The sequence below is a fragment of the Cygnus atratus genome, chromosome 2 (genome assembly GCF_013377495.2).
Source record: "Cygnus atratus isolate AKBS03 ecotype Queensland, Australia chromosome 2, CAtr_DNAZoo_HiC_assembly, whole genome shotgun sequence".
NCBI lineage: Eukaryota > Metazoa > Chordata > Aves > Anseriformes > Anatidae > Cygnus > Cygnus atratus.
The window spans coordinates 155,060,469-155,073,986 of NC_066363.1; the positions used below are offsets into that span (position 1 = coordinate 155,060,469).

The 13,518-nt window shown below is 39.4% G+C and overlaps 1 protein-coding gene across 1 annotated transcript in view; it reads right to left on the reverse strand.

Moving 5' to 3' along the window:
- FAM135B (family with sequence similarity 135 member B) overlaps positions 1-13,518 on the reverse strand; it is a 141,728-nt gene that overhangs the window by 65,430 nt on the left and 62,780 nt on the right. Inside the window, exons 3-5 of the mRNA XM_035561690.1 lie at positions 10,049-10,188; positions 3,617-3,687; positions 1,720-1,893 (exon numbers count right to left, since the gene is read on the reverse strand). Of these exons, the coding sequence (XP_035417583.1) occupies positions 1,720-1,893; positions 3,617-3,687; positions 10,049-10,188 (385 nt within the window). The remainder of the gene's footprint in view (positions 1-1,719; positions 1,894-3,616; positions 3,688-10,048; positions 10,189-13,518) is intronic.

The following is a 13,518-nucleotide window of genomic DNA, read 5'->3' on the forward strand; positions in this document are numbered from 1 at the left end:
AAGGCTTTCTGATCATTTGGGCTCTGTTGTGCTACAAAATAAAGGTGTGCTTTCACATTTTTTCCATGTTCCCAGTAAATCCCAATGGCCAGTGCTAAACAAGTAATCTCTGAGATGAGAGAAAAGCAAGTAGGTTTTCATGGTTTGGTTTTGTTTCAGGATGCTTGCCACTGACATTTCTTTTATACTGTTCACCTTGATTTATATTTAGAGAACAAGATACTCTTTTGGTTTCGAAAATTTAACAAGATAAATCCTCAGTATCACACTTCAGAATGATTTTACTGGCTTAAGAAAATGAAACTCTGCATTGTGTTGTCAAAAATCTTCATTTTGTTGCACTAAGTAAAAATATTGTATATTTCATAAATGTCCACAAAATCATATTTTGAAAGCTATAATAATCTGGAACAGTTGCTCATTATGCAATTTATGTGTAATAGCAGTAACAACTCTCTGAAGCCCCATTCATTAGAGGATAACAAAGCACTGAAAACAGTCATTAAGCCTGATAACTATTGCTCTTCCACCCTTTTGTATAGTAGAACAATGGATAAATTATCTGAGCAGAACTATCTGGTTAGGAGTAGTCTGTTACAATTTAATTCACTATTTTAAAAATCTACATAGCAGGAAAGTCATAACAGCAGTTACCTGCATCTCAGTGGAGGAAGAAAAGACAGATTTTTCAGTCTGAGGTACTAATACAACTCACATCACTGTCACTACTCAACCTCTTACAATCTTAATTCATTGAATGGCACCAGGTAAACACCATACATTTATACAAATGAAGAACTGAAGAAAAGATATATTGAGTCAAAATAGGAAATCTAAGAAAAGAAGAGAGTCTAGAGAACCATCTTTTCTTTTTGACACAGTGGTCATCACTCAGTATTTGTCAAACTCAATATACGCTTGGTAAACAGCAAGGCCTTGCCAGTGTAAAAGGGTCTGAACAATACTGAACACTGCATTTTGTTCCAGGACCCAAGGAGTTCCCTCCCTTTCAGCACTCTTTATATCATGCGATGACAAGATTGGACAGAAAGTAAATTACCAGAAAGACCTTTGCTTCCCCTCGCCTGCTCTAAATATTAGAGGATATTGACCTCCGGTCCTGTTTTATTTGAAGGAGTTCTGAATTATTTTCATGTCCTTACGAATCAGATAACATAAATCACACCTAGGCCCCATGGCAGTTAGTATTACACTGCTCCATGGTTAAATCAGATGATGCTACAAGGGAAAAAATCAACAGAGGCTTATCCAGTATTGACTCATGCATACTTCCTTCCAGCCATGTTATGAATTATGCTAATGCCCAGAGGCCAGAAATGAGATTAGAGACCTACTGTCCAAAATGTTTTACAAAACAACAGAAAATATATATATTAATGTTCCTAGGTGCTTTTGGACTAAAGAGGAAAGACAGACAAGGAAGAGACAAGAAATTTCACTATTCTCTTGTTACAGATGGGGACTAGAGAGATCAAGTCTCCCTGAAATTCTGCAGACTGCTGTTTTTTGATCAGGCCCTTCGTGTCTTATCAAAGAAAGGAACCCGTGTCAGAGGCTGGATCCAGTCTCCAGAATCCTAGCCCATAACGAAAAAAAATTGAAATTAAATTATGATCTCTGCTTCTCCTATACAATAAGCAAATGCATTCAGAAGAGGGATCTCCTCTGCCTTTCACGAGACATTTCTGTGTCCTTTACCTGATCAGAGGCTGGTGTAATGCTACCAGTGACGCATGCACTGTGACGGATATCACTGACAGGTGAAAATAGTCAAACATGACAGGAACATGGTGGTGCAGACCTCTCCGGGGGTGGAAGTGAAGACACAGTGTACGGCTGCTGATCATGGGAATGGCTGGAACATCTCTCAGCCTGGAAGAGAAAGAGGTTTACAAGGATTAGTGAAAGCTTGAGTTGTCACAGCCTATAACATGCTACAAGCAGCAGTCTGGGAGATGGCTTGAGCTGAATTTTTATCACTGCCTGGTAACATTCACAGCTTCAAGACAGCTTACATAACTGATGAGTATCTTGCATTGTACTAGTGTAAATGCAATATATAATAAATATAAATAATAAGTATAAATATAATGTACAAAAGAGAAATATATATAATGCAGATCCAATTTCCCTTTGTGATCACCCTTGTTGTCCACCTATATACTAGGTCTGGAATCATCAAGAACTAATAAATAGCAGAATAACATGCAGTTAGCAAAGTGCTCAGCTTGTATGTTCATAGCCAGAAAAAAACACTGATTGTGATTTTTAGTGTAAAACCAATCTATAGAGCACAGAACATATTCAGAGTACCTTTCTAGATAGCTGATCTTCTGAAAAACTTTTTGCAAGAGGTCAGGCAAAGGAGTAGGTTAAGTAACTGCAGAGAAATTATACACTTAGGACTAGCTTTTCTATTTTCAGTAAATAAAACCCAAGACTTTTATTTCAATGTTGATTATAACTATATTAGAACAACTTTCCTAGTGTGCAGTCAGCCATATGACATCCAAGACATCTGTAAAGCAGAAGAATGAGATATAGACCTGAGACCATGCCTAACCACATTCTCCCAAAGTAAGTGCAAGTCACTCCTAAAAAAATAGAATTATTTTACAGCATTAAAGACACTTCTGATCTAAGTCAATTGCTTTCCAGAGCTAAGAAAATTTTAGATGACTTGGTTGAGTACACTGTAGTCCCAAGAAATGTTTCAGTGAGGTTTGCAGAATACCTTTCTATAAATACCACTGCTTTTGTTTAAAGTAAACCAGATTAATCATTCAGATGATAACAGAAATGAAATGTATGTTTTATGCCACAATTTCACAATAATGTGAAAGTTGCATTTCTTTTTATTTTTGGCTTTCATTTATGTTTGTTTCTTCTGTCAGCTGATGACTGATGGTCCAGTCCCACCTGCTTTTGTGAACAAGGTTTCGCTTGTTATATCTTGAAGATAAAGGAAACACATGCCCTGAAATTTGTTAAGATGCTTATGGATATGAATAAAAACACATGAAACACAGCTGCTGAAGTCATGAGAAACCTTTTCTGTGATTCAGCAAGGTTGAATAAGGTCTAGGATTACGCTTACTGCTATGTCTCAGGAACAGATGCTATTTCCACTTCACCAAGATTTTGGAATCAAATGCAGTGGGAAGAGATCAAAGTCAATGGGAAGAGTCTTTCCTCCTAAAATATCAAAACCGCCTTGGTTTTCTCTCACAAGAAAAGTACTCAACATGTTCACACACATATCTTCAGCCTTTAGTTGTCTCCTGAGATAAATGCATTCCTGAACAACAGACCCTCTCAAATGGAAGTCAGTGATGATATTTCCTTTAACTTCAATAGCAGTAGAGATAGAGCAACACTTAAAACTCTCACTTAAAAGAGAAAAAATGTTGTTCGTTAATAGAGGAATGTGAGATACGCTTTTCAAATACAGCGATGAGAAACAAAAGGACTTCAACACTAAGGAAAAGGAAAGACATATCAAAGACATCCTTTTTCGAAAGGGCTCTCACTTCAAAGTCATTTCCCAATTGAACAAACTCCTGCATTACCAACTGAGCTTTAAAACAGCACTTACTGTTGTTCACTATCAGTAAAGTGCAGGTCCAACTTGAGCTGAAAGTCTGCCTCACTCAATGCATCTTCCACCTACAAAAGAGAAAGGCAAAGTTATCTTTATAAATTGGCACCTACAATACTGAAGACAAAGGGGGATGATTTTTCCTAATAAATTGACTCACTGGTACCTTCATCTAATAGATCCCACCAACAAGATTACCCTTCTCTGATTGTCAATGAAATATTGGATTGGATTTTGTGAGACAGCACATGGGGATAGCTGTCAGTTCATTACATTCACCTGGAGAAGTCAACATTGGAAAACACTTCCAGCTTGGCACAGCTGAAGTAACTATAATCTAAGGAAGTAACTAAATTAGACTGGAAGAGGGATTAATCTGTGTTTTATTCCTTTGGGATGTCTTTTCTTCTGCAGCAATGTATATTTAGTAGAATAAGAATTGTTTTTTATCAATATAAATGGAAACGTGAACAGAAAATCACTCACTTTTTTACCAAAATACTCCTTTTCTGTGAGTATAAGTATCCTTTGCTGTGTACCATAGTACACTGGAAAAACATGGGAACGTAGGTGGAAAAGCAGAATTGCACACTGGGGATCAAGTAGTACAGAGACAACACCTTTTTACCCTATTTTAGGCACAAAAAAACTAAGGCGAGACATCTAGGTTCTGTCTTTTGTCAGTGGAAAGCAACAAGTACACACACGCAGTGAGATGACCCATTTTGAAGCACACATCTACAATGGATAATTGATTTGTTTGTGCCTGTCTCTTTCCATTGACAATAGATGGAGCATGGACAAATACATTGGTCTTGATCCACTCAAATTTTAAATGGCTTAAATTAGGCAAGATGAAGTCTACTTTCTCCAGCAGATTAGCACCTTCTTAATATAATATACCAAAAATGTACTGAAGACAATGTCAGAGGCATCTAACCCACTCTAACAGGTAGGATCCATAAAATACATAGCTTAGAACATGTTTAGATACGTTTCCCAAAGCTGAAACTCCATCTGCAGTGTGCCTTTTTCTGTGGAAGCAAGAAAAATTAGAGCCAAGGACTGGTTGTACTTTGTTGAAAAAATCAAATGTAAAATGTAGACCCTTCCAAAGTAATATGGTGTTTCTTCTAGCATGATCACAGGCACTGAGATGTGAGAAGAAAATTCCAGCCTCTGTTTACTGAAAATGTGCCTTCTCTTTTGTGTTTGTCTCAAAACATCTGGAAGTATGTCTTTCAGCAAAAAAAGACTTTTTCCTTTTTAATGAGCTGTTGTCACTAAAAATCACAGTTGCTGGCAGTTGCAAAAGAAATAATCATTATTGAAGCTACAGACTGAATTTAAACTAGGAATTAATCTCAAGTATAGAGCATCAGACAAAGCAAACCTCATCTGCCAACAGAGGGTTGAAATTTTGGGTCTGTGCCTAAGTACTGCTGAGCACCTGCAACTGTCACTGAAATTAGCTTGAGCTTAAACAAGTTCAATATCTTCAGAGACAGAAGGCCAGTGACACTAGCCCAAAACAGGCTGAGGCAATGAGCAGGTATCTGAGAGGTATTCACTGCTGCACAGGATCAAGCATTACAGTGCAACTGTACAATAGTGTATATTTAGTCCCACAAGTGGATTGAAATTAGACTTCCCAGCACAGTGTAAGAACCCATATAAAATCATGTCACAGTTGTCACTAGAGAGAGTGCATGTTTTTCTTTGTATACCGGAGGTGTAAATAATAAAGCAAGTGAAAATTGGACTGTGGCTCTATACTGGAATCTTCATGAGAAAATAACATTGAAAGGTTTATGCATGAGTTGAGTATCTAAAGCTCTCCACAAACAAAGCCTATCTAGAAGTCAATCCAACCCTCAGACATAACAGCTACATACAGAAATTACATGACACAAGTTAATATACAGCTTTGATTCTTGCTAGACTTCGCTGTGTTTTACTTTTTTTCACGTATTAGAACCAAAGTATGTAAGATCCTTTACAGGAGAGAAAATGAAACGGCCTTTCCATAACTCATATAGAAGAGGCATTGGGATTTCAATCATCTATTTGTCAGTCTTCTGTATGCAATAATATTGTCCTTAAATGAAATATTGGTTGCTCCTTTAAGCACTACTGGGACTATTATGGTGTTTTTCACAGTTATTTACAGATGGTAATTGCCCAACAGTTTGATAGACAAACAGATTTTTTTTCCCTGAAGAAAAGATGTAAAGTTTTAAATGAACCTACTCAAGAAATCAGCTTGAAAACAAATCTCTGAAATATAATTCATGTTTGACTGTCTAAGCCAGGAGGTAGTCCTTCCAGAGAAGCTATGAAGGGTCTTCTGATGTTTTTTAAAAAGTTCTTCAACTTCTCAGGAATATTAATGATTGAAATCACAACTCATGAAAGGGGAGATAAAGATCTTTATTTGTAGAAATACATTCATATGAAAGAAGGAATATTATTCTTTTCCCTAATATTCCATATAAATAAATAGAAGTAAGGGAAAATCAGAACATCCGACCTCTGGGAAACGTTTCACATGCTGATCTCATGTCCAGTCAAAAATGAAATAAGACAGTTCTGAAGAAAGATTTTGAAAGCTTTCTTTGAAATAAGTACATGCATTTCCCCAGCCTCCCCTGCCCGCCCCCCCCCCCCCCCCCCCCGCTAAATCAAGTAAGGCTGAAATAAATTAATTTTTTTCTTTCAGATTTGATTAATTCTTTCTTGTTTGCATCAGTTTAATATTACTCTGTACTTTCTTGTAACATCATCTTGTGTCTTGTGGAAAGTTCCTCATCGTTGGGATGGGCCTATATTTCCCCTGGTGCTCCTACCTTGGCCCTTAACTTGTGCCAAAAACACCACATTTGGCTGTGAGCGCACAAAATTCTCCAGAAAGCACTGTCCACAAGTCAAGCTGGTTTGTACCCTCTGCCTCTCTCACCAAAGGAAAGAACTGATAAGGAGATGCATTTCATTAAACACTGTTTGGAATCTGTTCCATAAAAGGGATTTGTATATAAAAAGTATAAGTAGCATATGCAATAAAGAGCATAGAGAAACCAAAATACTCCTATTTCTGCTGAACCAGTCTAGAATCAAGTGCATCATTTCAGTTTTTATTTCTAAGTTTTCAAGCTTACATTTATTTTTTTTTTCTGGTTTAGTTTCTAAGAGCTGCAATAAAAGTTGTAACTGAAGTTTCCAGCATCCTTGTGATGTACTACCATAATATTTAACAGTTTAGCCAGGACGTCAGACTGAATCATCTGGCTGTCCCATCTCACTTAAATTTCTCTGGAAAGTACAAAATCTAATATACCATTATATCCCAGCATGCCTCACCCTGTCCTCTCCCAGCTGCTAAATTGTCACCAAATGGAGCCAGCAAGCAAGGAGACAAGTTACCTGTTTTACTGCTTGATGAAAAAGGCACTGCTCCTTCTTTAATAGGAATGAAAGCAAAAGCTTATGAAAATAAATTAGACTTTGTAACACTAAAGGCTGCCTCAGCCCTGCAATATTGTTTCCTATGAATTCAAAGAACACTGCATTCTGGGATAACACAGAAAAAGGCATCTAAGAAATGACAGAGTTTTAAAGAACCATTTATATGGTGAAAGGTATGCTCAGTGCGACTTCTAGATGGATAATTGAGGCTTCTTCCATATAAAGCCAGACAAAAAAGACATATTTCCATATTTAAGCTTATCTAGGGTTAAACAGAAAAAAAAAAAAAGAAAAAGAAAAAAAAAAAACGAAAAAACGAAAAAAAAGTAGCAAACAATTTAATCTGAACATGCACACTGCAATTTTTTATTTTTTCTTTTGTATTGAGCCTACCTCATCTACAGAACTACCCCAGCACCATGAGGAGAAAGCATACTACTCCCTTGATGTAATATTTGATAATGCCAGCTCCGGCAGCAGAAACTACAAGGAGCATATAAACCCAACACTTCCATTACCCAGTCTAACTGCCTTGCCCATTTATCATATCTTCCATTTACAGAGAAAGCAGCAAACAGACTCATGCCTCTCCACCGAAAACACCACCATAGTACACAACAGACACACATAGGACTGACATACGCTCTGTGTTAAATAAGTTAAGAAGTGATGAACAGAGACAATATTCAAAAGGCTTTGCTGACCTCAAGGTACTTCTCCAAAGCCCTGTTGCAAGAATTGCATCTGAGATTATGTGATAGACATGCAATACCATCTCTGAACAGTAGCTGAAAATATAATAGCTTTTCTTCTGAGCAGGGTGCCCTGTTAAGTGACACACTTTGCCTTTCCCCATATTTATACTGAATTTTTACAGTCACAGAGGACAAGATATAACAGCAGAAAACAGAGAACTGGGAGCATTAATCATAAGTGAATTGTGCAAACCTGCTAAATGCTTGAAGTTTTACAAACCTTTACTTTTTTAATTTGATTCTTTTTAATACCTTCAGAAATTCATTTTGGGTGAACAAACCTGTTTATCCTCTTGTTCTACACCCTTGAAAAGCCAAAGCAACTTCATCACACAGAGATAATGGAGTTTTCTCTTTGTAAAACCACTCTGTAAGTACAGAATTGGGCAGTTCTACTTTTCCCAAGGAACCTCCTATATAAAGGTAAGTGTGATGGGCACAGCACACGAGTCAGGACAAGTTTTAGCTGCAAGCAATATCGTGGGATTATTTCTTTCATTTTGTGAGGTGCATAGCTTTCTGAATATTAATGCAAAAATCATCAGAAATCATCCCTGCTCAACACTGCAGAAACTGCTGTAATTTGAGGGGAGGGATGTTTAATCAGAGATGTTCCACTGTGGAAGGATAAAATTAATATTCAATTAAGCATGTTGGAACATTTTTCTAACGCATATTAATAACCTTGAACTTAGCATTTTTTTCCTGTAAGCGCAAAACAACAGTTCTAGGGAGGAATAAATTGATCACACTGCATGTAAAAAAAAAAAAAAAAAAAAAGTGGGAGGGAAAGGGAAGCATGTGAAATGAGCTTAAATTAGGTTCTCCAGCTGTTTCAATTTAGATCTATATATAACCCAGGTATGTATGGGTTGAAATTAGTGAAAATAGAAATTTTAAATCTCTCCGTGCTCAAATATGAAGTTACACAATGAAGGACAGCCAAGCATCTCTGGCCCCAGGTTCAGTGCATAGCCCTTGATTCGCACTGGCTGCACAAGTAATAGGACCTATTTTTGATGGCATACTGATTTTGAAAAACAAAAGAAAACAAACAAACAAACAAACAAACAAAACAGCTGATGTCATATGTCTCTCATTATCACTGATAGCATGTCCTAATGCAATATATTCTGCACCAGCCCTTGTGCAGGCAAAGCACAGCAACGGCACATTGGGCCAGGACTGATTGTCATGGTACAATGAATCTTTCTCCCTTTTCTGTGTAAAATTCCAGAAAAAAAATGTCACTCCCCATACTCTAACATTGTTTCTCTCTTGTAGCTTCAAGGCATAGGAAAAGTCAGTGGGAGACACTGGTTTCTGTTCAGTTAGAGGAAACCAAAGGTGCCCTGCAGGATGAGTGGTTCAGATCACGTACTTCACTTGTGTGGGTGCTTGCCTGGAGTAACAGATGCCAAATGGGATCACAGCATGAGCTCATTCTAGCTGAGACATGACAGAGAACAAATAAGCCATAGGGGTCCTGCATGGACAATAGGAATGGTAAGCTCCAGCTACTCTGCCAGGCACTCCTGCAATCAGGAGCACTAAGGAGAAGGGTGAGAACTTTGGTGGAAAGGGATTGGGCAATTTAGTCACAACATTCTCATTGCTGGGAGAAAAAAAAAATAAAATAAATAAAAAGAAAGAAATAACAGTCACAAGGAGAAAGGAGAAGGTAGCAGTAATGGATAGTAGGGAAGCTGGTCCCAGCAAGATGCAGAAGACTGCTGATTTTTTCAGGAGAGATTCATCTACGCAGACATGCAGAATGGTGATCTAGTACACAAGGGACAACCTATGGTTGACACATTGGAGTTGCTGTGATATACTGATGTACTAGAGCATGTCAACATGTTATTCCACTGGGAAGCCAGGGTGTGGACTACTCGTCATGATAGGTGCAGTGCATAGGGTCTATCTGACCTAACGCAGATGCTTTCAGTGTTGGCATTCACATCTAAACAAATGACCCCATGCACCCTCATCAACATAGAGAAGGACAAGTACAGGATCTCCTTCTAAGGCAGATGTTGATAATAGGTCAGATAAGCTGTGCTCTCACCTCCATCAGTTATATTGACCTGTGACAACACAGGAACCCCATGGTAACATCTCATATGGAGGTATCTGTGTGATGGACACCTAAAAGTTAGGTAAGAGGAATCCCAACCCTCCTGTTTTTTATGAGTATCCCAAGACAACTCACCCTTTCGCCATCCAGAAGCAGGTGTACTCTGAAGTTCATTGATTCATTAAGAATGATCTCTTCGTTCCTGTACAAAATCTGAAATATTCTGCTGTAAACGTTGTTTTCATGCACGCAGGCCGAGCAAAGGCTGGAATCACCTGCACAAAACACAGACAGACTAACAGTGTGATTTCTGCAGGGAGACTATTTTCTCTCCTACACTTCATGATTCTCTAGGCCAGTTGTATTAGTACTTCTAATTAAACACTTGCATTATCAATAATTAATGTTAATGGAGCAAGTTGTTGTTGTGGATTGCAGGTTCCCAAGCATGGCACTTAAAGAAAACAGGTGTTAAACACAAGTAGGCAGGTTGGTTTCCAAAGTGAAAATAGCTAACCCAGTGGCAGCACTTGCCCTGACTTTATTTCTAATGAAAGCTAAAGCATCAAATGTTTTCTAGGGTGTCTGTAGAAGCATGGACTGTAGGTGCTCACATGATAAAAATTCAACTTTTATCTGCAATGGGCATCTTTCAGAAAAAGCAGTTTTCTTGTCACCTTTGGTGCTCCCAGAAGTTACTACCTGGGAGTGTGGACAATAGCCAACAGCACATTTACTGGGGTAAAGAAGGAGGAAGGGAGGCACATTTAGAGTGCTGGCATTTGTCTTCCCAATAAACCATTACACATGATGAGCCCTGCTTTCCAGGACATGGCTGATTCCTTCCTGCCGATGAGAAGTGGCAAATGCATTCCTTGTTTTGCTTTGCTTGCACACACAGCTTTAGCTCTACCTAGCACACCGTCCTTATCTCAACCCGTGAGTTCTCGCACTTTTACATTTGCCATTTTCTAACCCATCCTGCCTGGGGAACGGCCGTGTGGTGCTGAGCTGCCAGGGTGAAACCACAACACCTAAGCTTCTGCCCATTGAATTCAGACAGTCAATGGTTCATCTGTGTGCTGATAAATCACATCACCACAAATGAGCTTCACGTATACTGAGCTGATATTTGTCTGTCCTAACTTTTAGATGCCTCCGGTGTATGCATCTTGTTTTGGCTACAGTGGAGCCGCTAGGATTTAAGACGTTGTTCATCCAACAGAAAAAGGTGCATGCTTTAGAACGAAACAGATTTTCACCCGAACTCCACTACTTATTAAACCTGTCACTGACAGGAGCAGAGTATGGCTTGCCTAGCTGTACAAAACTACATTGTAGGCAACATTTACTACAGTGAGTTCCTTCCAGAGGAGTCTGCGATGCCTGTGTGACCATTTAATGAGCAATTGGGCACCGGAGTGAGGTACTTTCAAACTGAGTCTTGGCTTTTAATCTGAATCACTTGCTAATTCTACTTCCATTGCCCCTGAGCAAAAACAACTTCCAAAATGTATTCAGAGCCAGCTTTACCTTTTTTCCAGCATTCATTTCTGTAGCGACCTGAGCTTTTGAAATGTAATCCTTTAGCAAATGGTATTTTGGAACTCTCCTGATGAGGTGTGCTTAAAAAAGGTGTACTGGTATCAGTCTTTCAAAGAGAGAGAGATCTGTGATCTTCATCAGGAAGCCAGCAGGTACACGACTTTTAAAAAGAATAACAGTTTTTCAGAAGATACTTCTGGGAATTTGGGTCTTTGCAGAATTGTTTTGAGCTCATGAGCTGGGGTAGGATAAAAGGCCAGGTCAAGAAGTCTTGGGGACTGCTGGTTTGTCAAGAGTTTCAAATCAGGACAGGTCTGTTCTGCTGTGCTAAAGCTACTGCTGCATAACTTGTAGAGCTTCTGAATACATAACTTGCAAGCAGAAGTTGGTTTGAGAGTTGATACTGACAAAGGACTAAAGATTTCCAGAGGTAACATTCGTTTAGGATGGAAAAAAAAAAAAAAAGGTGAAGTTTTTTTTTTTTTTTTAAAAAAAAAGAGTACTAAAGGTCCTGGTAGACAAGTGTATGGAGTACAGTTGTCATTATAATGATTAATTTTTGTGGCACCTGTCTGTTGGAACTGGAATAGTGCAGACAAAGAAGCACCTTCTTGAAAAAAAAAGGGGGGAGGGGGAGGAGAAGGAAGGAGGAAAAGATTAAAAAGCAATAGGACTTGTGCTAATTAATTAGCAGGACCAGGCCCATAGGGCTATCAATGCAAACTACATACAAATCATTTTCCTGTTACTGACTTTTACCAAGCACACCCAGGATCAGCCTGTGTTTCACTCTGCTGTTGTCTTCCCAGCACATATCCTTCACAATAGCTCTGCATAAGTCCAGACAGCCTAGATAAATGCACATTTATTTCCTTGTGCTACACCCGTTAGGCTAGAACGTTTCAGCCTGATTAGCTCTTCAAAGCATGCAGTCATATTTATTTTAATTTAAATCTCATCATATTAGAGACACTGCAAAAATCATATTAGGGGTATAATGCATTCTTATTCCTATCTGGCAGACAAAGGGAGCTTTATGTTATTTGATTTGGATATTGATATACTGGTACTCTTCTAAGATGGAAAGTTTAATGTCATTTACTTTTCAAATGCACTCCTGCACAGACCACTGCTAGTGTGTAATTGCTTTAGGAGCTAGAGTTGCAAGGTGGCACAAAGAGTCATTTCTCTTGTTGGGAAGGTCGAAATCAAAGACAAGCTACTACGCTTAGGGATGTCTCAAATCTGTGCGTGTGGATATACTACGGGGCCAAAAATTGCTTAGTTTTAAGAACACAGATATAGCTTTGCAGAGATCTGGCAGAGAACTGCAGCAGACGAGTGCCTGATCATCCCCTAAGCAAAACCCATCGCTGCCTGCTTGAACGGCCGCCGCCTGCTTCTCTCCCTCCTGAAGGATGACATAAGGCTGTGGCAGGAGATCCCTCAGAGGAGCGCTCAGCAGCACGAAGACATCTCAGCAATGCTGACGGCAATGCAGGCGTCCTGCCCCTCAGAGCAGAGGGGATGACAACATCCCCGCAGACGCTGCTCGTCAGGCAGCAGCACTCGCTCACGCACCCTGTGCTTTGTTGTGCAGGCAGCGAGCAGGCTGTGCCACCCTGCTTCAGCTTCCTCCACTCGCAAGTGGTACCCGTGCCAGACAGGCGTTTCCTTAGCCTGCTCCACGAAAACCTCATCATCATTCCGGGAACTTTTACAGATTTCTCCTTGTTCCTGGGATGCTTTCTGACAGCCATGTCTTTCTAAACCCGCAAACTTGTCTGCTAGCAGACACCGTGGCAGGAAGGTTGGCGTTTACATGGCTGACGTTCTTTAGAGTTGGTTGCTGGCAGAAGAAGTAGCAGATGTACACCTGTGCGCACACTCCTTCCATGTCCTCTGGCACAAAGCGTAGGGTGGTGGGAGAGCAAAGCTTCAAAGGCTCCCCCAAATCTCTTTCTAGCAAAACCTTAGTTACCCAAACAGCTCTAGGATGTGCCTGCGCTGCCCACCACTCATGTGCAGTCCAAGGAAGATGGATGTAGTGTGTGGAAACT